The sequence below is a fragment of the Eptesicus fuscus genome, chromosome 6, assembly GCF_027574615.1.
Source record: "Eptesicus fuscus isolate TK198812 chromosome 6, DD_ASM_mEF_20220401, whole genome shotgun sequence".
Taxonomy (NCBI): Eukaryota; Metazoa; Chordata; class Mammalia; order Chiroptera; family Vespertilionidae; genus Eptesicus; species Eptesicus fuscus.
Genome location: NC_072478.1, coordinates 32,439,658 through 32,463,483, shown reverse-complemented (window position 1 = coordinate 32,463,483; position 23,826 = coordinate 32,439,658). Strand labels below are relative to the sequence as shown.

The following is a 23,826-nucleotide window of genomic DNA, read 5'->3' as shown; positions in this document are numbered from 1 at the left end:
GCCAGGGCAAGGAAGGAACTTTTTTAAAAGGGGAAAAAAACTTGAAGAAATTTATATTTAACCTTAGACCTATCACCTTTGGAGGGAAGTGGCATCGTATTGAAAAGCATGATATAGTATTCTAAGTAAGATCATGCCATCTTTTCAGAGAGGTCTGCTTTAGAAAAGAGTGTACAGCAACTATTCTTGTCCTGAGTGGTTCTAAACTGCTACTATGTAAAACTAAACATAGGCTATCTTTGACTAAAAAAAAAGCATTTTCAACCAAATAAAGATAATATTCAGAATAGCTGCTTTCAAGTTGTCCACAATGAACAATTATGTTCCATGAAGGTAAACGCTGGCTAAATTAGTGGTTGCAAACCACAGTCATAATATAACATCCTACAAAAATTACACTCTAAAGTCTGAACTTATACCTTAGCTATCATCCTGCTACTCCTATACAATAGTTTTGGTAACATTTATCCTTGTGAGGCTCAGTTTAGTAAAAACAGGACATTCTTTCTCCTTGAGAGGAATGAGACACAGATATAAATCACTGTATGTGTATCATCTACCACTCTAGAAAACCAAATGAAGCAGTGCATAAGTATAAACATTAGTATGTAAATAAAATAGAAGTTTGTCTAAAGTGGCTTCCAGATCATACAATGCAACTATTCAATTGTCCCAATAGTAACTTAAAGAAAACACATTACTTGAAATGGAGTGAGAATTCAGATTTGTGGGGAGGAAAGTAAAAGAAAGTACACAAAGTTAATAGATATTTAATGAAGTTAGATGAGAAGATATTAAAAAATTGCTGTATCAAGGGGAAATCTAGGTTAGAAACCTAGGAAAATGTATTAACATGGCTAGGAAAGTAATTTTTTAAATTGTAGCCTGAATTAGTCAATAATCTAACTAGTATTACTCTGTATTTTGGTAGAGAAAATAAAAGCCAGAATAGCAAAATATACCATCATTTTTATACAGCAATGTGCTTTAAATTTAAAGTTCACAATTAATTCTTTATTTTTGAAGATACTACTAACAAATGCAACCTTCATAGACTAATGTCCAACCTTCCTTATCCATGCTACAGAGTATTTGGTTTGGTCTACCAGTAGTTTGGCATGGCTAAGGGTCTGAGATCAGTAATCACAAAATGTAAGGCAGGAACCAGAACATAAAATTATCTGTTACAGCACAATTATAATAGTTAACATTTATGATGTGCCAAAAGCATTCTAAGGATTTAACAGCATTCTAAGGGCTCACAATAATTCTATGAAGGAGTATTTATTCCCATTCTTTAGATGAGGTAAATGAGGCAGAGACAAGTTAAATAACTTGCCTAAGATCATATAGGTAGTAAGTGGCAGAGGCAGGATATGGACACAGGTGAAATGAGTTTGGATTTAATCCAAAAGGCTAGAGAGCCATTGAAGGATTCTAGTCGAAGTATGGCTGCAAATAAAATTCTCATTTTATTTTAGTAAGATTCCTCATGTAGGGTTGAAGAATGACTATGGAAAAACACTAAAAGCAGGAAGATTAGTTAAAAGACTGATGTGGCAAGCCAGAAACGATGAAGGCCTGAGAATAACAATAGAATGAAAATAAATGAATAGATAAACACAAAGGATACAAAATCAACTTGACTTCATGACTAGATGGAGACAGTGAAAATTATTCCATAGCTTGACTGACTAGGCCCAACCCAATAGTAGCTTCATATTTCAATCATATGATTGCTTTATCAAAATCCTAAAGCAGGTAAGTTCAGTCTTAAGTCTTAATTTCAGCAACGGCCACAGCATTTGACTTCCCCTCTTTGAAAAAAGTGATTATATATACTAAAACTACTGCCACTTGGCAACTCCATACTAATTGTTTAATATCGATAACCACATGCAGACCTCTGACAAACCACTGAAGGTGAGATGGACAGAAAAGCTACAGAGACTATATCTAATATGTGGAATTTAATAAAAATTCTGATCATAATCAGCACTCTAAGTGTAAGAAAAAAATCTAAATGCCCTTTGAATAAATTTGATTCTAATTTTATCACTTATATGGAGGGATCTGTTACCACCTATTTTAGGATCCTAAAGAAGTAAAATAACACAACTTCAAAGCAAAATCAACTATTGTTATTTTTTCTCCTTCTGTTAATACCAGTAAACGTAAAAAATAAAACAAGGCAAAAAACTATCCTTATAAACCAAGCCAAAGATCTTTAAAATATTGCATTAACATTGTAATAACCATTGGAAAAACTTACTGTAACTTCAACCTTATTACCACTGTAAGGGTAAAAAAACTATGCTAATGCCAGGAGCTTCCAGTAACTAAATGCTCTTGGAAAGTGTCCAAGACAATGTTATAGTAAATTTCCAACTTGTTTCATCTAAGATCAAGAAAAACAAGTTATCTAAAGCATTGGATTATGTTTAAAAAGACTCTAGCTAAAAGTTTTATGTCAAATAATCACTTGGAAAAAATTTTACACTGTACCTATGATGTGCCCTAAGTCCAGTAAGGATCAACTTGGGGGATAGCTACACTTACTAATCTAAGTAACATATTACTTAATATTATTTTGAGAAAATTTTCAATACCAATAGCTCCCATTTTGAGAGAACTAGATTTTGACAGAATCTATTAAAGTAACGGTTTACAATGATACTACAAATCTCCCTAGATTTCATATCGTGGATAGCATATGGTGGTGGTGACTTTGATTTCTAGCTTGAGCCTCTTTACTCTCCTATTATTGTGGCTCAGATTCCTTTTTCATGGTGTACAAGTCTGATAGGTATATACCAATGTCATGTATAAGGAAACATAACCGTGTTTTGTAACTGTGAGTACATATGAGAATATACATATATAACACTCCAGACAAGCAGGGATTTCCACTCGTAACAACTGGTTTAGAAATGAAAGTTCTCCTAAATTGAGAAGTAAAAGCCAGAGGTTATAAGAAAAATCTAGCCAAATAGTAAAGGGAGCTATAAAATTAATTATGGAGTCAAAAAACATCAAAATAAAGCAGGTTCACCAAACAAAGCCAACGAATTTTCATGAAGCATCTTTAAGTTTATCTGTAAATGCTGACATTTTTAAAAAGTTGAGTGGTACACCACCTTACATTTATGAAAAATGACATCATAGGATAAATGTCTAATTCCCAAAAGTAATAATTCAAGTTTGAAGATCTGCATATAAAAATAATAGAAGCAAGAGCTGCAATGAAATGAATAGAAAAAGCAAACAAGCTTTTACAGGAAACATTAAAAGTGGGATAGACTAAATATAATATATAAAAGACCCAAAATGAAGGAATTAGGCATAAATATTCCCAATGTGTTCAATATCTACTGAAACAAGCAATGCCATTCCAATTAATACCTGCCACAAAAGTTGGCATAAATTAGCTACTTCTATTATTTCTTAAATGATGAACCAAGGAGAGATTTCTTACAATATATTTTGTAATTTACCAATACTGTGTTATTATATTTATATTAGTGATGCTTCAGCCAAGGATTTGTGCTAAGAAGACTGAAATCTGTTAGTACCACAGTGAAAACGATGCCTCACTAGATATTCAACATAAAGCTGACCCCTAAAGGTTCTTTGATGCACATCTGCAACCACAGTATTCACAACACAGTATACGAACTAGCAACAGATTGGTTAAAAACAGTTTGGATTTTCAACTTCCATACCACAGGCAACATTTTTAGAAGCAATCATATTAAAATAAACGTGTCTTTCACAGTTACAGGATGAAATCTTAAACGGGCAGGCACCAATGCCCTGATTTTCTACCGTTTTCGTAAACCATATGACTTCCACATGCTGAGAACGTTTTATGCTTTAACCTGCAGTAAAGGCTTTACATCATTTTAATGCTCAGTGCTTAAAATGCAACAGAATCACCCCCAATGAATGCAAGGAATATAACTGGTTTACTTTCAACCGGACTGTTAGTCAGAGAAAGTTCAATGAAAGCTTTCCCAATAACTTTGCATTTCCATAGAAGAAAACAAACAAAAAGAAAAATCTGAGGTAAGGGCAGGCAGAAGAGCAAATGCTGTTATATTGTTCCAACTCTCAACAAACAATTTAGTTTTATTTCTAAAACAGTTATTGAACATTTTAATATTGTATGTCTAACAGAATACCTTTCAGGAAAAAAAATCACTCTATTATGTAGTTATTTAGGATTTTTTTTTTCTAGTTTTTACAAAGTAATGTTTCAGGTTAAGATAGAAGGTTAAAACAAAAATATTCTGGAAATCCTAGTCTATAACCAACTAAAGGCTCCACTTTGTATCAACATATTTTGTATTGTAAATTCGAGATTTAGAAGACATCAATTTTGTTTTTATTCAGGTCAATCTAAATATATATGCTACCTCATGCGTACAGTCAGCTTGTCTGTGTGAACTACCAACTGCAGGAATTTCAATTCGAAGGTTATAAAACATACCATAAAATTACATACTGTATCTATGTGACTTTCAGTTTTATGGAATCTAAAGTCTTTTACTGCTAGGTTCAAGAACTGATAAGTTTGCAGCCAAATATGTAAATACACTATATTCTCAACAGTCTTAAAGAGAAATTATGCCAATTCCTTTGGTTATTTAAAAGTCTATTACACTAAAAATCTGTCTCTTGAGAAGGGATATTGATAAACTTATATTTCAGACTGAAGGAAGTACAAATTATATTATCTTAAATTCTCCTGGTGTGATGTTATTAAATATTAAAGACTGTGAGAAACGACATGTTGCAATCCCCTTCCCTTTATAACTCTAATTGAAACTTAGAGGGGAAAAAAAAGTCAGAATTCAGATTTTCCAAACGACTTATAAACATAATTCAGCTAGCTCTAACAACTCAGCTGTACAGTTTTAAAATAAGTTTAATGCAAAGCACTGCAACCTTGATGTGACAATTACCTGTGGCTAAATGCAAAATAAAAACAAATGCAGGTCCTTTTCATCTAAAGATGTATTTCACACACACAACCACAAAAAGCCCAACCGTATTAGCACAAACTAAACACACAGGCACAGGAGGCAGTATGTCCATCCAGGAAGAGACATGTACAATGCCAAGAAAGAAAGGAAGGAAGGACTTCAGGAAAGAAGAAGGAAAGGAAGGAAGGAAGGAAGGAAGGAAGGAAGGAAGGAAGGAAGGAAGGAAGGAAGGAAGGAAGGAAGGAAGGAAGGAAAGAGGGAAGGAGGGAAGGCAGAGGTCTGTATAGCTGCAGGATCTCAAGAGACATGAACTCGTCACATCACTCCACCCTACAAGAAACAGGAGGGTTTTCAAGGCTTCGGGGCAATTTTACAAAGCAATCACTTTATACCCTTCAACTTTACACGGCATCTGGAATGCCAACGGCATTCTCCCCTCCACTCACCCAATGACTCCTCACTCTCCGGGACCGGCTTTCAGACAAATGCGAGACGGAACAGGGTGGGGTGGAAGAAAAATACACACAGCGCCTTTCAGCGACTCTGCCCCCCGCCCCCCGCCTCCCGCCTCCAAATAATTTCCCACAGTTTTTCCTACCACGAAAATAAGTCGCCCTATCTCCAGATACACGAGTCATGCTGTGTTTTTGAGCAGACAGGGATGCATACACATGCCAGCACTCCCGACCGCGACCCCACGCGCCCGAAATCTTAAGTCATGTTTAATGCATGGAACACCAGGACGAGGAAGATGCACCTACCTGCTGTTTTCGGGGGAGAGGGTGGGTGGAGGACTCCTTTCAAAGTAGCCCCAACAGTGTAACCAAAACACGGTTCCGGAATAAAATATTAAGAACACTTTTCCTTTCCCACCTCACCTACCGACTGGAGGATGTAAAAAATCCGTCTCCGCACCACCTCCTCTCCACAGTCCCTCCCGCCCGGAGTTTGGGGTGGAGATGTGCCCCGGGAGGGGGGGCGGGGGGGGGGCGGGGAGGGCGAGCGGGATCGGGCGACGGGACGCCAGCGAGTTGCTAACCCCGCTGCCTCGCACCACGGCGCCAGCCCAGAGGTCCAGGTCCCGCACCCCACGCCCGCCTCCCTGCCCAGGCCCAGGGAGCAGCCAGGACTCCAGCTGCCTAACTTCCTATCCGCTGGACCTTTCTTCGAGGCTAACATCTTACACGAGTACACGTCACACAGTTTAAACCCACAGTCACACGCCCCAAACAAGCCCACACGCCTCCAATTCACCTTACAGTTTCCCAAACTCCACGGAGGAGACCCCACCTCCAGGATTCAAACCTTCCGCCCAGAGGAGACGAGGAGAAAAAGAGTTGGGGAGCAGCCGACGCCTTTCAATGACCGCCCCCCACCAACTGCCCCGCCCCAGCCCCTGCGTCCGGGTCACCCAACTCGGAAGCCCCCTGCTTCCTCCCTCCTCTCAATCCGGCCGTTTCAGAGACCCAGACCCAGCCCACTCACTTTCTCCCCAAAACCCCCGCAAAAAAAAAAAAAAAAAAGTGGAGAGAAAGAAGTGGGAAAAGAGACTTGAGGTAGTCCGGCTTTAAAACCGCTCGACTCACCTCGGAATCGTTGCTGAGTTCTCTCCGCGCGGCACAGCCCCCCTCCCCAACGTCCCAGTACGAAGGGCTGAGACCGGGAGGAGGGGAAAGCGGGAGGGGGAGGGGTGTCTTCCGCGTGGGGAGCCGGTCGGGAGCGGACTGGGGAGGGGTTGAGGTCCGCGCAGGAAGAGGAGGAGGGGGAGGGGAGGCCCCTATCTCCCAGTCTCCCCCTGAAAACCTCCCTTGTCTCAATCACATCAGACTGACTGTCTTTGTCTGGCTGACAACCGCCATATTGATATCAACAGCCCCGCTCCCACCTGCTGCAGCCGGGCGGCCCTGGGAGTTGTAGTTCTTACCTCCCCTGAGTAAAAGTGAGGGACCCTGCGTCCAGAGACTCCAGCGAACTACAACTCCCGGCAAGTAGCGCGCCCACCGGGAGGAGGGGAAAGGGGCGCCAGAGCCGTGGGGACTACACATCCCAGAATACCATGGGTACCAGGCCCAGACTGTGGACATGGTATCACGCTGGGGTGGAGGGGCAGGATGAATTGGCGGCCGGGATGAATTTGAGCGGAGGGAAGGAGGTGTTTAGAGAGAAAACGGAGGAAAAGGAAAGATAACTATAGTTCTCAAGATGTGTGGAGGCATGACTACATTTCCCATGAGGCCCCGGAAAGGGGGCGCAGGGAAGAAAGACTACACGTCCCGCGATGCTCTCCTCGGGCGAGCGGCGGAGCTTGAACCGGAAGACGCTTTCTTGGTTTGAGGAGTCCAGTGACTGGTGTTGAACAACCAAAAGTCCAATATGAAACTGGTGAGTCTCTTCTCCTAGGTTAGAGGGCAATGGTTATGCCATATCCTTTGGACTTAGTCGTTTCCACCTGGCGAAGGGAACGGTGTCTAAAGGGGTGGTGATTAGGGAACTAGAAAGTGGGGTGAACTAAGGAAAGCTGCTGTTTGTTGTTTGAGGGGGTTAGAATCACACCTCCCTACCCCACCTCACACACAGCTGCCAGGAGATCTTATGCATCCTTGGCGGGTACCTTTGGTTAGATAAGTGGTTGACTGTAACATTTCTTCTCCGACGCACTAAGGGTGGGCTTGTGGGGCTTGTTTCTCAGCTGCCACGTGAGTGTTGCAATAAGTTGTTAACTTCTTTCCTCGCAGTTGGCGTTGAGCGTTTCTTCTTACCCTTGTTGAGGCTTTGGTTACGTATGAGTAGAGGGCGGAAAATATTGGACAGAGGGTAATTATTACATGTTCTGTTATAGACTCCTAATTGCACTTGGAATTCAGAGAAGGACGAGGGCAGGGTGTGCTCCTGGCGGATGTGAGGCTTTAAACCTGTATAGCTTGCGTATAGATGGGTTGAGAGGAAGTGTTAACCCATTGCAGGTGGGAGCGCCCTTCTAGTTGCTAGATGAAATGCAGCCGATTCATGAATTGCTTCATAAAGCCAATGAGATCTTCAAGTTGAAGTAAAAAAAGACATTACAGTGCAGGGCTGTAAGGATTTCATGACCCAAGGTTAGATGGAATATGCCAGTATTTTCCTGGAGTCTCATCACAATACTCAAAACACCTGGCTTCTAAGAAAACTCAGACCTTTATTTGGAGCCATTTTACTATCACTGTGCACGCAGACCTAACTAGTTTATTCCAACTGTGTGGAATTAGTTAATAGCATAATTAGGAGAGGAGAAAAGCATGTGTGATGTTGTACCTTTTAAAATCATGTTCCTGAAGCCAAATATTGTCAAGCATTACTTTCTGTAATTTTTATTTTATTTTTAAATATATTTTTTTATTGATTTCAGAGAGAAAGGGAGAGGGTGAGAGAGATGGAAACATCAATGATGAGAGAGAACCATTGGTTGGCTGCCTACTGCACACCCACTATCAGGATCAAGCCTGCAACCCGGGCATGTGCCCTTGACCAGAATTGAACCCAGGACACTTCAGTCTGCAGGCTGACGCTCTATCCACTGAGCCAAACCGACGAGGGCATTTGTAATTTTTATACACACACACACAAAAAAAGCCTCCCCCCGTCCCATTTGTATAATTACTTGAACATGCTTTTTCAAAGGACACACACCCCTCTCATCTGCCCTTTGGTAATTATCATGCTGCAGGTATATACTTACTTGCTCAGCAAAGTGCCAGGTATTTTTTTGAAAACTCAGAGAAAGTTTTAAAAGTAGATTCAGCTCCAAAACTGTCTCTATTTAAAGCTGTTTATGTAAGGGGAGGGCACAGGTCAGTAAACCTTGAGAATATCACTTTGCTTCTAGGTCAGTGTGCTAGACACTTAAGAATGCAGAATTGAAAGTCACCACTCTGTTCCTAAAGAAGCGTGCGATAATGAAGGTAGAAAAGTAAGCCAAAACTATAATTCATGATAACACAGAGGCATGTTTAGGGCTTGGAGAACTGAGAGAATGATTGAGAGACAGCTTCTTGGAAAGGTGACTCTGGAATTGATAAGAAGGATGAGGAGGCTAGGGTCTTCCATGAAGAGGAATCAGCTTAGGAGCAAAAAGCTTTCGCCTAAATGGTTGGAGCACAGACCATGTGTCTTCAATAAAAGATAAATTACATTTGGTGTGCTTGATGCGAAGGCATGCAAGCGTGAGACAGTTTTTCCATAGTAACTCATTTGCCGAGGTTATCAGAGAGCCATGGTTTATTTGACAATTGTGAATTTATTCTTGTATTATTTATTTATTAGTAATAATTATAACCTGCATGTCTTTTTCCATACAAACAACTGTAAACCTACTTTTGGCCACCCCTATACTTTGGTTTGCTCATAATATCTTCCTGCTTAATTTATTTAGAGATGTGAAATCATGGAAGGGAAAAAAGTAGAAACTTTTTTTTTCCTTTAAGAACCAAAAGATAGCTCTGAGGAAGTGTTAAAAACTCATTTGGCCCAGGCCAGTTTGGCTCAGTGGTTAGAGGGGTCTCCGGTTAGATTCCCGGTGAGGGCACATACCGCTGTTGCAGGTTCCCCAGCCCCGGTAGGAGTGTGCAGGAGACAACCAACGTACATGTCTCTCTCACGTCAATGTTTCTCTCACTCTCTTCCCCCCACCCTCTCCCCCACCCCCCACTTCCTTCCTTCCACTCTCTAGAAATCAATGGAAAAAATATCCTCAGGTGAGGATTTAAAAAAAAAACACTAAAAACTCATTTGGTAGTTAATAGATGCTCTGTAATGCAGAATTTCTATCAACATAGCAAAGTGGTTTCAAAAATATTGACAGTAAATTAGACTCCTTTTGTGTGATATGCCTCCTGTAGAGTTGTAATAAATATTCCCATGGCCTAAAATGTTTCACTTAGTGTGCTGCTCCCGGAATATGTAGTAAGCCATGTTTTACATTTATTTCATGAAACACAGAAATACATTTTATTGAGCACATTCTTGGTTTTGAGATAACTTCCAAAATACCCTTCCCAGTCTGTGACCGCATCTTAGTCTCCTTCTGTTCTTGAACAGGCCTGTTTCTCTCCAGTCCTGCTAATACTGCCTTTGTAGGGGCTCTTTTCACTTGACATTTGGAATTCAAAAGACCCTCTATCTGGGCTGCCTACATTCAGTCTTTCCCCTCTCCAATCCATTTTCTACTCTGCATCCTAAAAGTTGTTTTAAACTGCAGGTACATGAAACCCTTTGCCCTTAGGATAAACTTTTATAATTTTTCACGTGATTTAATTGGTCCTGCCTACCTCTCCAGGTTTGTGTCTATTCCTCATCTCCGTTGTTCTCCCTATTCCAATTATTTTACACATCTTCCAGTTCCCTCAACTTCCCCTGCTCTCTTTTGCCTCTGGGACTTCACAATATGTTCCATTGCCTACACTTTCTCCCTGCCTAATTTCTTTATACATTTCAGTCTCTGTTGAAATAGCACTTCCTCATCCAGCCAGTGTGGTTCAGTGGTCGAGTGTCGACCTATGAACCAGGAGGACACGGTTTAATTCCCAGTCAGGCCTTGATCCCCAGTAGAGGGGATGCAGGAGGCAGCCGATCAAAAATTCTCTCTCATCCTTGATGTTTCTCTCTCTCCCTCTTCCTTCCTCTCTGAAATCAATAAAAATACATTTTTTTTTTTTAAATAGCACTTCCTCAAGGTTTCCTTTAATTAGGTACCCACCCCTCTAAAATGCTTCCACAGCTCACGTCCTTTTGTAGCATTTGCGATGATTAGTTTTATTTCTGCCCTCTCTCTTTTAGACTGTGTATTCCCAAGGCCCGACATAGTGTGACACCACTAAATAGTAGTTGAATAATATCTGAAGGTTTATCAAGGTCTGTAAATATCATTGAGAAAAGCTTAAGGGGTAAAGTTAAAACATTACAATTAACTGTAACATTGGAGTGAAAAAACAAAATAAGTGCTACCCCTTATGGAACAATCACTGTGTGCCAGGCACTGTGCAAGGTTCTTCTGATTCAGTGGTCCATTTAATCCTTTGGTCTAGGCCCCAAGGATAATAGTCCCATTTTAAAATCTGAACTCCAGGGAGGTGATGTCACTCAAAGTAACCCAGAGGAAAAAAGCGGTTTAACCAAGATCTGAACCCAAGATTCCTTCCTCAGGAGTCTGCTGCTTAATGAGGGCAAGGACGCCAGCACCTTGCACAGTGCCCGGCATGTTCCAGGTTCGCTCTTAAAGAAAGGAAGCCAGAGTGCATACTGAGAGTTTATTTGAAGCTATTTTTTTCTTAATAATTATAGTTTGTTAAAATTCTGTTAGAACATATGGGTCCAGGGGAAGTAAAAATAATCTAAGGATCACTGTGGGGAAAGCCTTTAGGTCTGGCACCTGGGAGACTGGAGAGGAGGCAGTGGGAGGGGGGTTCTGAAGGGAAGGAATCCCCTCACCCCCACCTTCCCTTCTTACCTCTCACCCGCTCTTCTGGGCTAGTTTTAAAATTATCTTTAAGTGGGAGTTTGGTCAACTTAAGATCTTAAAAAATATTACTGGTAAAGAAAGGAAGTTTGGGAACTACAGAAGGACTCCATATCAGATCATACCAATTGAGTGCCCAAGTTAGTTTTTTTACTACCCAAGTTAGCCTCTGATACCATTTATAGTTCTCTAACTTTACACATTCTCTTGGTGGCTTTTTACACACCCAAGGGAAGACAATGCATGTCATTATAATGTAATCCTTAAATATCTCCTTCTTAGATACCAACTGAACGGATTTTAGGGACTGTCTGTAACATGATGCCGTATTCAGGCAGCTTTATTTAACTGAAGAAATTCATTAGTATCTTCAGGGAACCAGAATTGTTTTAAAAAGGAACAGGAAAATTTAAAATGCATCCTCTAAATTAGCAAATTTTAGAGCATGTTCTCAATTGAGCCTAATTGGGTACACCCTGATGGCCAATTCAGCTAAGGCTATGGAACTAGAATTAACCAGGGAACTTACAAAAAAAATACTGAATACATTGACAGAAATTGACTTTGAAACATCATGACCAGGAATTTAGTCATTCAAGTAGGTGAAGAGTAAAGTGAATAAAATAATAAGCAGCTCGAGAATGCAGCGTGTGTCATACTTCCTAGAGATCAGCGGTCGCCAACCTTTCGGACCTCACGGACCACCAGTTGGCAACCGCTGCTATAGATAGTTCCAGAGATGGAGAGAATCTTCTAATTAATTCAGTCAACAAAGATGCAACCACAGTATACCCTTGGCATTCAAAGTTTTAATACTTTCCATTTTGACTATTATATTTGACCCCACAGATTGATGACAAGGAATTATTTGTAATTTTACTGAAGCACAAATTTGAATGTAACTTTAAGATGAATGATAATCCTTTATGAATGGTCCTGATTGCCTAGGAATCTATGGATCTCTGAAGTTATTGTTGCTCTCTTGTTAAAGGTCTGAAAGAAAGCTCATTTAAATGCTTGATATGCTATACTTTTTTAATTTATATTATATACTTATTTAATTAATTTATATACTTTTAATTTATAAATTTTAATTAATTTATATACTTTTTTAATTATATGCTGTAGTTGTATTTATAAACTTAAAAACTCAAGAAAGCCATAAGATAATATTCTTTAGTGTTCTATGCTCCTTTGTACAAAATGCTATCTCATTACTACTGGCTTTGGGGGAGGCTCAAACTTTTAACTCACCATTTCTCCTAGGAAAAGAGATGGAGTAAAGAAATGGATTCATGGATTATTCCTAGTGGAGTAAAAAAAAAAAAAACAAAAAAACAGGTGGAATTGAAGTTTGTATAGAAGATCTTTGCTTAAAAGGGGCAAATCCTGCCCCAAGGTCAATTGAACAAATCTTTAGAAAGGTGTGGATCTGAGAGGGATGGATTCTTTCTCCATTTTACAGAATTTCAGAGTCCTTTTGGCTTCTTAGAATTTGGATTAACCAAAAATCTCTTGCTGTAAATTACAAACATTCATACATTGACTGATGCTTAATTCACCTATTGCAGTAAGATTGTTAAAATGTCAACCTGACTTCACTATCTTTTCTGTTTTTCTTTGCTGGTTGATTAGAGTGCCCTCCTGTGTCTTTATGATGTAAAGACAATGGTTACAGTATGATAGGTTTTTTTTCTCCTTTCAAATAATTTCTCAAACTCTAAAAAGCTATGACATAAGTCCAAGTCACTTACCTTGTTCAGTAGTGTTCTGAGATAAAAACAGGTCATTTATTTCGGGGCATTTCAGAGCCCTAATGGTTGCTGTGAAGATTAAATCTTTTATACTTATTAAGCCAAAAAAAATGTATACTGATGATGGATTTTTTTAGGGTAATAATAGTTGAATTGAAGAAAAAAATATATGGATGGATGGATGGATGGATGGATATGGATGGATGGATGGATATACCACTTACTAAACAAGCATGACAGCAGTGCTATTGCTTATAGCTGCACAAGCACATTTGTTTTGTGACTGGTTTGCTCTGAGTACATAAATCCCTCTGCCATTTGCTGTGATGATCAACAAAGTGTACTTGACGGACAAGGGCCAAGAGTGCAGCATAGCCATGGAACTCATAACGCCTAGCATTCCTAATGGAACATTCGCCTCTTGGCTTGCTAAATACCAACAGAGGCCCAGGCATGATGCCCCTCAGGTCTCCATCATCCATTTTATTCATTCAACAAATCTTCCTGAACATTGGCTTCCTCTGCGCTAGGCATTACTCAAGGCACTGGATATATTTCAGCGAGCAAAACAGATTTATGAAACCCAAGTCTAGCAGGCTTGCTGTGCAATTCAAACAATATTACAGTGAACTTCCTGATGTGGAATTATCGTTGGGCACTGGTTCAGTATTTTGTTTTTTTAATGCAATAGTCAAAAATATATTTATGTCCAAGAATATGCCTTCTTAAAGTTTTAACAGGTATGGCCAGCTTGCCTACTAGTTTACCATTGTACCCAATAGTGTATGAGAATTCATTTCCCAGTCTTCGCCAACAAGGCCATCTGTCTCTTTACTTTACAAAGTTACATTGTCTTACTAATGTAACTTTTCTTTCAGCAATCCTCACACCCTCTTGTCTATTAGACTTCAGCCACATTTCGTAAACAGAAATGTACCCAAAGGGGAGCAAATTTCTTCAGATTTAAAAAAAAAAAAAAGGTTTTTTAAAAGAATCTATGGTGTTGCTTTGAAAATGCTGATGCATGGGTGCAGTAATGAAGATGACGGTATCACGTTATCAAGCAAATTGGACAGGTAGATGGGCCAAGTGTGTGTAAATGACTGAGGAGTTCCCTCGTACCCCCAGAAAAGGGACGACCAGTGAGGTGAAGCTAGGAGTTGACATCTCAGGAAGGCTAAGAAGGAGGTAGAAGCTAGAATTTGCAGATATCATGAGAAAAAGGCAGGAATGCAAACCGATGGTGGAATGGGGAATAGGAAAGACTGTAGGATAAAGGAGTCAGCTGAAAGCCCCAAGTGATCACAACTAAGAACTGTTGTGGTGGGAACTTCACTTTGAGAAAAACAGGAAGTTTAAGTTGTCCCTGATTGACCATGTATCTGGAGGAGATGCCTAAAGTGTAAAACATATAAATTTATTAAAAGCACAACTGAATGAACTTTAACTTTCTGAAAGGTAATCAGATAGATGATGTTTTAAAAAGTGATTCTTTTTACGACATGTAAAACTAAACACCCTTTTTGCCCTTAAGGTACAGTTTACTTTTTCACTTATGTTTATGAAAGGAGGCGAATAATAAAATGTCTTACATTAATAAATAATCCATTTTTCAGATTTATGGCCTAAGCAGAAGTTTTCTTTCCCTATATACAATACTTATGTACTTTTCTATTCTAATAAAGTAGAGCAAGGCATAATTGCATGTTCTAACTTAGTAATTCTTCCCATTTTTTTCCCCAGCATGTGGAAATATGGATAAACAAGCAGTAGTAGTAGTAATGTAAATGGTATTATTATAATTGTTACCTTTTTTTATATTTGTAAACAACTTTATTGAGGTATAATTTACCTACCACAGAACTCATGCATTTAAAGGACACAATGCAATGACTCTTGGAAAATTTACAGAGTCAGGCAACAATCACAATTCAGTTTTAGAATCTTCCCACCACTCCAGAAAGATTCCTTGTGCTCATTAGCAGTCAGTCCAGGCAACCACTAATCTACTTTCTGTCTGTAGATTTGCCCTTTCTGGTCATTTCATATAAATTGGCTCATACAATATGCGGTCTTCTGTGTCTGACTTCTTTCACTTAGCATAATGTTTTTGAGATTCATCCATGTTGTAGCTTGTGTTGCTCAATAATATGACACCATATGAATACACCACACTTGGTCTATCCAGGTACCAATTGATAGACATTTGGAATGTTACACTTTGCAGCTACTTTTATTGTGTGGACTTAAGTTTTTGTTCCTAATGTCTCCGTGTTTTTATTTCTCTAGATTGCATAAATGCACTGGCCAGACCCTCCAGTATAATATTGAATAGAAGTGCAGGCCGATGTTCTTTCCATCTTTTCCCCTTTTCTGCCTTAGGGGGGAAGCATTCAGTCTTTGACTGTTGAATATGATGTGAGCTGTAGGTTTTTCATAGATGCCCTTTATCACGTTGAGGATGTTCCCTTCCAGCGCTAGTTTGTTGAGCATTTTTCTCAAGAACAGGTCTTGGGTTTTATCAAATGGTTTTCCTTTGGATAGCAAGATGATCCTGTGGTTTTTGAGTTTTATTGTATTAGTATGGTGTGTTACCTTAATTGCATTTTGAATGTTAAACCAAGCTTGTGTTCTAGGGATAATTTCCACTTGGTCATGATGTGTAATCCTTTATATGTGTTGCTAGATTCGGTTTGATATTTTGTTGAGGATTTTTTCAGATCCATTCGTGAGAGATACTGGTCTGCAGTTTTCTTAGGCTATCTTTGTTTGGTTTTAGTATTAGAGAAATAGTGTTCTCATAAAATGAATTGGGAAATGTTCCCTCCTCCTGTCTATCCTGAAGGTGTATGAAGAATTGATATTATTTCTTCTTTAAATGTTTGATAGAATTCATCAATGACGCCATCTGGGGCTAGGCTTTTCTTTGTGGAAAGATTTTTAATTGACTGATTTTTTTTAACCCTCACTCGAGGACATGTTTCCTGATTTGAGAGAGAGAGGAAGGGAGGGGGAGAGAAAGAAACATAGATGTTAGAGAGAAACATCTATTGATTGCCTCCAGTGTACACCCTAACTGGGGATGATCCATTCTAACTGACTGAGCCACCAGACTGGGGCACTAATTCAATTATTTTACTTGCTATAGGTCTCTTCAGATTGTCTGCTTGTGCATTACTTTTTTTTTTTTAATTGCAGTAAAATACAACATAAAATTTACTATTTTAACGATTTTTAAACATATAATTCAGTGCCATTAAGTACTTGTACATTGTTGTGCAGCCATCACCACCACCCATCTCCAGATGTCACTTAGCATAATATCTTCAAGGTTCAACCACTCAGCCAACCATCCGGGCTTTCTTTCTTTCACCTGAGGAAATGCTTTTATTGATTTAAGAGAAAGAAACATCGATGTGAGAGTGGAACATCAATCAGTTGCCTCATGCATGCGCCCCCACTGGGGATGGAACCCGCAACCTGGGTATGTGCCCTGACTGCGAATCAAACCCATGACCTTTCAGTGTTCAGGACTACACTCCAACCATCTGAGCCATATAGTCCAGGGTGGGTGTTTTGTTTTTTTATTCTCTCTACAGCTACTTGTTGAGTTTTCTTATTTTAATTTTTAATAGTTTTCCCAGTTAATTCTGTTGGGTTTTCCACCTGTTTAACTTTGCAGGTAATTTTTTTACACCTCATCCTCCCCCCCCCCCACACCCACACACACACACACACACCGCCAGTGGTGTGATTACATTGTTTTATACTTTCAGAATAGTTTGGACTTTTCGTGGTGGTAGGCATCTCTGTTCTGTTTCTGTCGTGAGTGGGCATGCTGCTCAAACTCAGCATGTCACTGCTATATTGACTTTTGTCTTGAAATTTTTGTATATTTTAATTTATCTACTGTTGCTGCTTCTTGCTAATAAAGTGAGATTCTTTCACATAGCCCAACAGTACGTTATTTTCTAAGGGGAAGATCTATTTATGTTGTATTGTTTATTCTAGGCAGTTAATTATATCTTGCAAGCTTTTTCCAGACTTTTGAGAAAACAATGGTTTTTATAACTTAAAGTCTTAGATGGTGCATAGCAGACTCATAGAAATAAAAGACTTCTATGACCTTAAAAGAAAATTGCAAGGTTTCCTTGGAAAACAGAACAGCCAGAAATAGTTTCCCTCTCTGTACTTAAGAGACAGGCCTGATAAAGGCAAGAAATGTAAACAAAACAGTCTGTTAAAATAAACATAATTACCACACCAAAAATAATCTCTATAGAAACAAAAAGGATTTTGGAACCTTAGACAGTAGCTTATTTATTTTAAGCTATATTTGATTCACGCTATGTAGATCCAATAGGAAGAAACCGTTGATGAATGACTATGTGATAGTTAAAACTAACAGATAAGAGAAAGAATAACAAATGTTAGTAAATGCCTATCTTATACAAAACCTCCTTGATGCTGTAGGGCATACAAAAGATAAATAACACATAGATCCTACCTGTCAATAACTCACTATTTAACAAACCATAGACACAGTATACTGTGTATATTATTTATGCATGGGGCTAAGTGTATGTAGTTTTAGTGATAGACCATGATAAAGGCAATAGTAAGGTATGTAAGATTAGAATCATGAAAGATGAATTCCAACCAAAGAATCAGAGCTTCCTAGAGAAATGAAATTTGAGCTGGTACCTTGGTTGACAAATACATTAGCGGAGGAGCATTTTATCTTACTGTGGGTGGAAGGAACAGTTAAATTAAAAAGCATTTGGCCCTGGCCAGTGTATCTCAATGGTTAGAGTGTCAGCCCACACACCAAAGGATCATGGGTTCGATTCCCAGTGAAGGGCATGTACCTAGGTTGCAGGTTCAATCCCCGGCCCTGGGCAGGGTACATTTAGGAGACAACCAGTGAATGTGTCTCTCCCCACCTTCCCTCCACTTTCTCTGAAAAAAAAAACACAATGGAAAAGATATCCTTGGGTAAGGATTAACGAGAAAAAAGAAAGCAATTAGACACACATACACACACAAGAAATAATAATAATGGAAGTGAGAGGAAACTTTGAGAGGTGATGGATGTTTATGGATAGCCTAGACAGTGGTGATGGTTTAATGGGTATATACTTATCCCCAAACTCATCGAGTTATGTACACTAAATATATTTCAGTGCATTTTTACATGTCAATCATACCTTAATAAAGTGGTTTAAAAAAAGATTCAGAATGAGACATTCAGCTCTATAGCAATGTGTACAAAAATGGGCACATTTCTGTTTTCTCACATCCTCCTTATTCAGAATATCAACAGTTTCATTCAGCATGTGTTATTAACATGTGAAAGATTTGTACATGTGATTGGAGCACTAGATCACTGCAGTTGGGACCAGGGGCAGACTTAGTGAATGTATTAGAAGTAGAAGTTAGAAGGGTATACTGAAGCCACAGTGGTGGATTTTAAATATGAGACTTAGTGCTTTGGACAGTAACAAAGTTTAGGAGCTTAAAGTAAGAATTTTAAACACCTGGAGCCTTATTCATCATCCCTTTGGAATCAGGCAAAGGAGTTCAGAAATAAAAAAGTACAATTCATTGCAGTTATAGAAAATATTTTCAAAAAGTGAAATATAATCAAAACAGGAAGCATCAGCATGCTTAGCAAATGTATCAAAGCAAAGTCAGAATTACCTACTTAGAACAAGATTTTTCTAAGCACTTTATGAAGACCTCATAAGTAGTACCAGAATTCATAAATACATCAGAATGTGAAAGGGATCTGGAGAACCAATGGGACCATTTGATGGGCACCATGTAAGATGAGTGCCCAGATGGCAAAAGAGAACAGAGACACTCAGTGCATTCCTTGACTTTCGTCTTTATTGAGAAAGTTTGGAAGGATCCTATTTCTACAGAACTGATAAATAAATACATAGGATATTCTATGATAAATACATAGTCACATTGACAGGTTGAATATAGGTAAATCACTGGAACGTGTGATGCCGTCCTCAGGGTGTGGATATATGTATAGGTATATAATTTCCATACCGTAAAACAAACATAAATTATCTAGTTGTTAATCCATGTATGTACTTACTTGTGTCCGGCTCCTTTAACTCAACATAATCTCAGCCATTCTCAGCCTGATTCTCTTAGCCATTTACAAGTTTTATAGCATTTTGTTAACCTTTTTTCTACTTTCTTGCTCATTGTCATTGCTGCAAATTTTCAATACCATTGTTCTTAAATTGCCTTTACTATTATTTAATTCATCCCAATATTATACTTATCATTTTCATACTTTTTTCTCCTTTTAAAATGATCTTTACCTTTCTCCATCATAATCATATATTGCTTCTTACTAGCACTTTTATCAGCCTTAGTGTATTTTTTCTTATAGGACATAATATTGGGTCATTAAACACCTGAAAACCAATCACAAGTAAAACAAATACTATAGAACAAAGGTAAAAAAACAGTGCATAGGTGAATCATATATGACCTTTAATACAATGTCTTTTTGGTAGTGGGTGGGATACAGCTTTTGCTTTGGATCATAGATATATACATAGTTTCAATGCAAGGTTAGATTAGAGTAGTACTTATTAATTTATTATTGTTAACTATTTCTACCCTTACCTTCTACCTCCCATTTCCTTATTTCCTTCCCTCTCCACCTCTTTTAAAATTTGGTTGCCAATAGAAATCTCTATGTTAATTACTCTTTATTCAAAAAAATGGAAAAAAAATCTTCTTTAAAGAAATCTGGTTCATGTTTTTTAAAAAAATAAGTCAAGTGTACAGAGTATCGAAAGTAAACAGTGAAGGTTCCAATATGATCAACCACCCTCTCCCCAGCAGTAACCACTTTTACCAGTTTGGTATATATAGAGTATCCCCCCAAAAAAATGTATGCGCACACTTTGAATAATTATAAAGGCAGTGTTTATTAAAATACATTTCATTTTCAAAGTTGAGCTATCAGCTGTTAAACTGTGTATACATTTTTGGGGGACAACCTGTATGTGCTTCCAGTGAATTTTAAAAAATACTTTGATGTCATATACATAGCTCTGTGGACTTTTCTTTATCAACTATAATTACTTTCTAACATTTTTAAAGTTCTGGTGCCAGACAGCCAGCAGTATTTATTCCCAAGTCAGCCCCTGCTGCTTCCCCTCTCTCATCCTTAATGTTTACTGTCAACATTCTCACTCTATCTGAGCTTCTCTGTGTGGGAGGGGCAGGGGGCGTGGGGAGAGGCTTTTTTCTGCTTCTTTACTCATTTTTATGAAAAGCCAAGTCAGAGGACAGGATAAGCAGGCAGGCGCTACCATAGGTGTCATGGTGTTTAGCCACTTTCCAACCAGAAAGTGACTTCTTTCTCTGTGTTCACCATGCATGCTGCAGATTTTCTGCTCAAGGGGAAAATTACCCTCTTTTTTTATCCAGCTGTGTAGTCATTTTGACAGTGAGTATGATTGACACATTTAACAGCTCTCCTGCAAGATAGAATCAAGATATAAAGCGGAATAAGTGAAAGATTACCAAATAAAATTGAAATGTATTTATAGAAGTCTCTGAGTGTGTCAGGGCCTGGCCCAAAATTCTTAGCAGGGATAATAGTATCAAATTAGGCAAATTTGGCTCAGTGAAAGCAATTTAACTCAGGGTGGTGAGGTATATAAGGCAAGGAGTCTCAGTACTCCCCTCTTTCCCTGACACATTACGAATGTTATATACCCTGTTTGGGCATGGAGTGTCTCCTAGTGAGCTACATTTATTTATGTCATTGAATGTGTATACTCTAGTGTTGGTGGAGAGGAAAGCTCACAAGCCTTGGAAGAGCGAGGTTCTTCATTTTTAAAAGAGGTATTTGGACTAGATGATCTTGGAATTCCTTCCAGCTTATAAATCATGTAATTTTTTATACTTTCAGAAAGTGAATTGTAAAAGAACACAGTGGCACAGACACGGCTTGTTGGCAGGTTATATAAAAGACCAAGGATTTTGGTTGCCCCAGTGAAATGGTGGATGAGGAAATTTGAGGCCCAAAGAATTTAGGGATTCATGTGGGCTAATACCAAATTAGAAGCACAGTTAGAACTAATACTTTATGCCTAGGTTAAAAGGGATGTTGGATGCTATAGTACACAGCCCAGCAACAAAATCTGACTGGCTTATTTAAGCTAAAAATAATTGTCCACTTTGGGAAACAGTTTGGGAGTTTCTTATAAAGTTGAACATATATAACCCAGCAATCCCACTCTTTAAGTACTTATGCAAGGGAAATAAAATCATATGCTCCTACAAAAACCTGTATGTGACATTTTATAGCAGCTTTATTCATAATCATCAAAAACTGAAAATAACAATCCAAACATCCATCAGCTTGTGAATGGATAAGCAAATTGTGGTACATCTATAAATGGAATATTTCTTAGTAATAAAAACGAATGGTATTTGCAGAAACAAAGATGAATCTCAAAAGCATTATGCTAGTAGTGTATGAGGTTTCCAACTTGTCAATCTTTAATTCTGACCCTTCTAGTAAGAATGCAGTGGCATTTTATTATGGTTTTAATTTGTATTTCTCCAAGGACTAGTGTTTAGGATCTTTTAATTTGCCATTCATATGTCTTTTTCAGTAGATGCCTATTCATATATTTTGCCCATTTTTATTTCATTGTTTGTGTTCTCAGGTTGAAAGAATTCTTTTTATCTTCTGTATTCTATCAAATATGCATTTTGCAAGTATTTTCTCCTAATGTGTGAGTTATCTTTCATTTTCTTAAGAATGTCTTTTGAAGAACAAGTTTTAAATTTTTATTAAGTCAAATTTATAGATTTTCTCTTATGGTTCTTGCTTTTTATGTCTAATCTTAGAAATTTTTGCCCAACCCAAGGCACAGAGATTTTCCTGTTTTTCTAGAGTTACCTTTTCCAATATAGTATCCACTAATTCCATGTGGCTATTAAACACTCACAATGTTGTTAGTATGACGAACTGAATTTTAAGTTGTATCTAAATTTAATTAATTTGTTTTTTAAAGATTGACATGCAATTCAGTTATTGAAAAAATTTTAGATATGTACATAAGAACTTGGATATGTGGAGGCTACTTTTTTCAACTGTAAGTTTTATGAAATCTAAATGCATATCAAATATTTCAGATGAAAATTTAGCATCCAAATTGAAATACACTGTAAGTATAAGGGTCACACCAGATTTTAAAGAGTTAGTACAGCCAAAACCGGTTTGGCTCAGTGGATAGAGCGTCGGTCTGCGGACTGAAAGGTCCCAGGTTCGATTCCGGTCAAGGGAATGTACCTTGGTTGCGGGCACATCCCCAGTAGGGAGGGTGTGCAGGAGGCAGCTGGTCGATGTTTCTCTCTCATCAATGTTTCTAGCTCTCATCCCTCTCCCTTCCTCTCTGTAAAAAATCAATAAAATATATTTTAAAAAAATAGTTAGTACAAACAAGTAATGTAAAAAAAATGTGAATAAAATTTTATATTGATTATACATTGAAATGAGAATTTAGATTAGTGGGTTAAATATATTACTAAAAGTAACTTAAACCTGTTCCTTTTATTTTTTTTTTTTAATTTAGCTACTAGAAATTTTAGAATTGTGTGTGGCATGCATTGTATTTCTTTTGAACAGTGCTTTTCCAGAAGTTTTATTTTAGCTTTTACTCTTAATTTTATGATCCATTTTTAATTCAAAGCCCCTTTAACCCCAGTATTTTATGATTTTTGTGGAAGCTAAGAATCTGGTGAGTATAAGGTAGACTATGGGGAAAAAAACTAAATTAAAAACACACACGTGTGGATTTTATCATTAGGAAATAGAACATTTAAAAAGTATTAAAATACACTAGTGTACAGCTTCTGGAGACATGGAATCGAATGTCAGTAGTCTGAATGGACTAATCAAATGCTCTCCCTTATCAGTCTATTCCAAGTTGTCTGCCTTAGAGGTAATCTAGCAGGGGTTTGATAGTGGCACAATAGGGAAACAATATTGAGGGAGCAGTTAGAAAAGATGACTAGAAAAAACTAGAGTCACAGTTATTTCTAAGATTCTTTGATGTTTTGTCCTATCCAACTCTTCTATCCATATTAAATCTGTCACTCTTAGCATAGTGCACTGTCAAAGTTGTTCTTATTCCTATTAGTTGGAATGATTTAAGAGAAAGCACTTGGAACTTGTGCTGATTTGAGTGCGAATTCTGTCTGTTATTAACTGTGTGATCTTGAGCCTTGACAATTGAGTTGGCATCAACAAGATTTACTTTATTCACTTGTTGGGAAAGAGCTAATTAAGTATTAAATAGAAAATATTTGTCAATAATTTTTATTGTTAGTGAAGGTGATTCATACAATGAAATTTTCAATTCCTATTCCAGTCTAACCTAAGGTCCACTTTTATTTTTAGAATTCCTTTTCAAATGTCAGCATTGATGTGTATTTTTATGAATATGTATATTTATAAATATAGCTATCATATTAATATGACATTTCTAGTAAATAGATAATTATTTATATCAGTTGAAAAATTTACCATAAAATTATAAAGCTT

General features: G+C 37.9%; 2 protein-coding genes across 8 annotated transcripts in view; one reads left to right on the top strand and one right to left on the bottom strand.

The window, feature by feature from the left end:
* Positions 1 to 6,830, bottom strand: part of HMBOX1 (homeobox containing 1) — a 186,821-nt gene extending 179,991 nt beyond the window's left edge. For all 7 annotated transcript variants that reach the window (XM_028159373.2, XM_008150753.3, XM_008150752.3 and 4 more), the window contains exon 1: positions 6,572 to 6,830. The gene's annotated coding sequence lies outside the window, so the exon portion shown is untranslated. The remainder of the gene's footprint in view (positions 1 to 6,571) is intronic.
* Positions 6,831 to 7,132: 302 nt separating this feature from the next.
* Positions 7,133 to 23,826, top strand: part of INTS9 (integrator complex subunit 9) — a 95,047-nt gene continuing 78,353 nt past the window's right edge. The window contains exon 1 of the mRNA XM_008150748.3: positions 7,133 to 7,367. Within this exon, the coding sequence (XP_008148970.1) occupies positions 7,359 to 7,367 (9 nt within the window). The 5' untranslated portion in view covers positions 7,133 to 7,358. The remainder of the gene's footprint in view (positions 7,368 to 23,826) is intronic.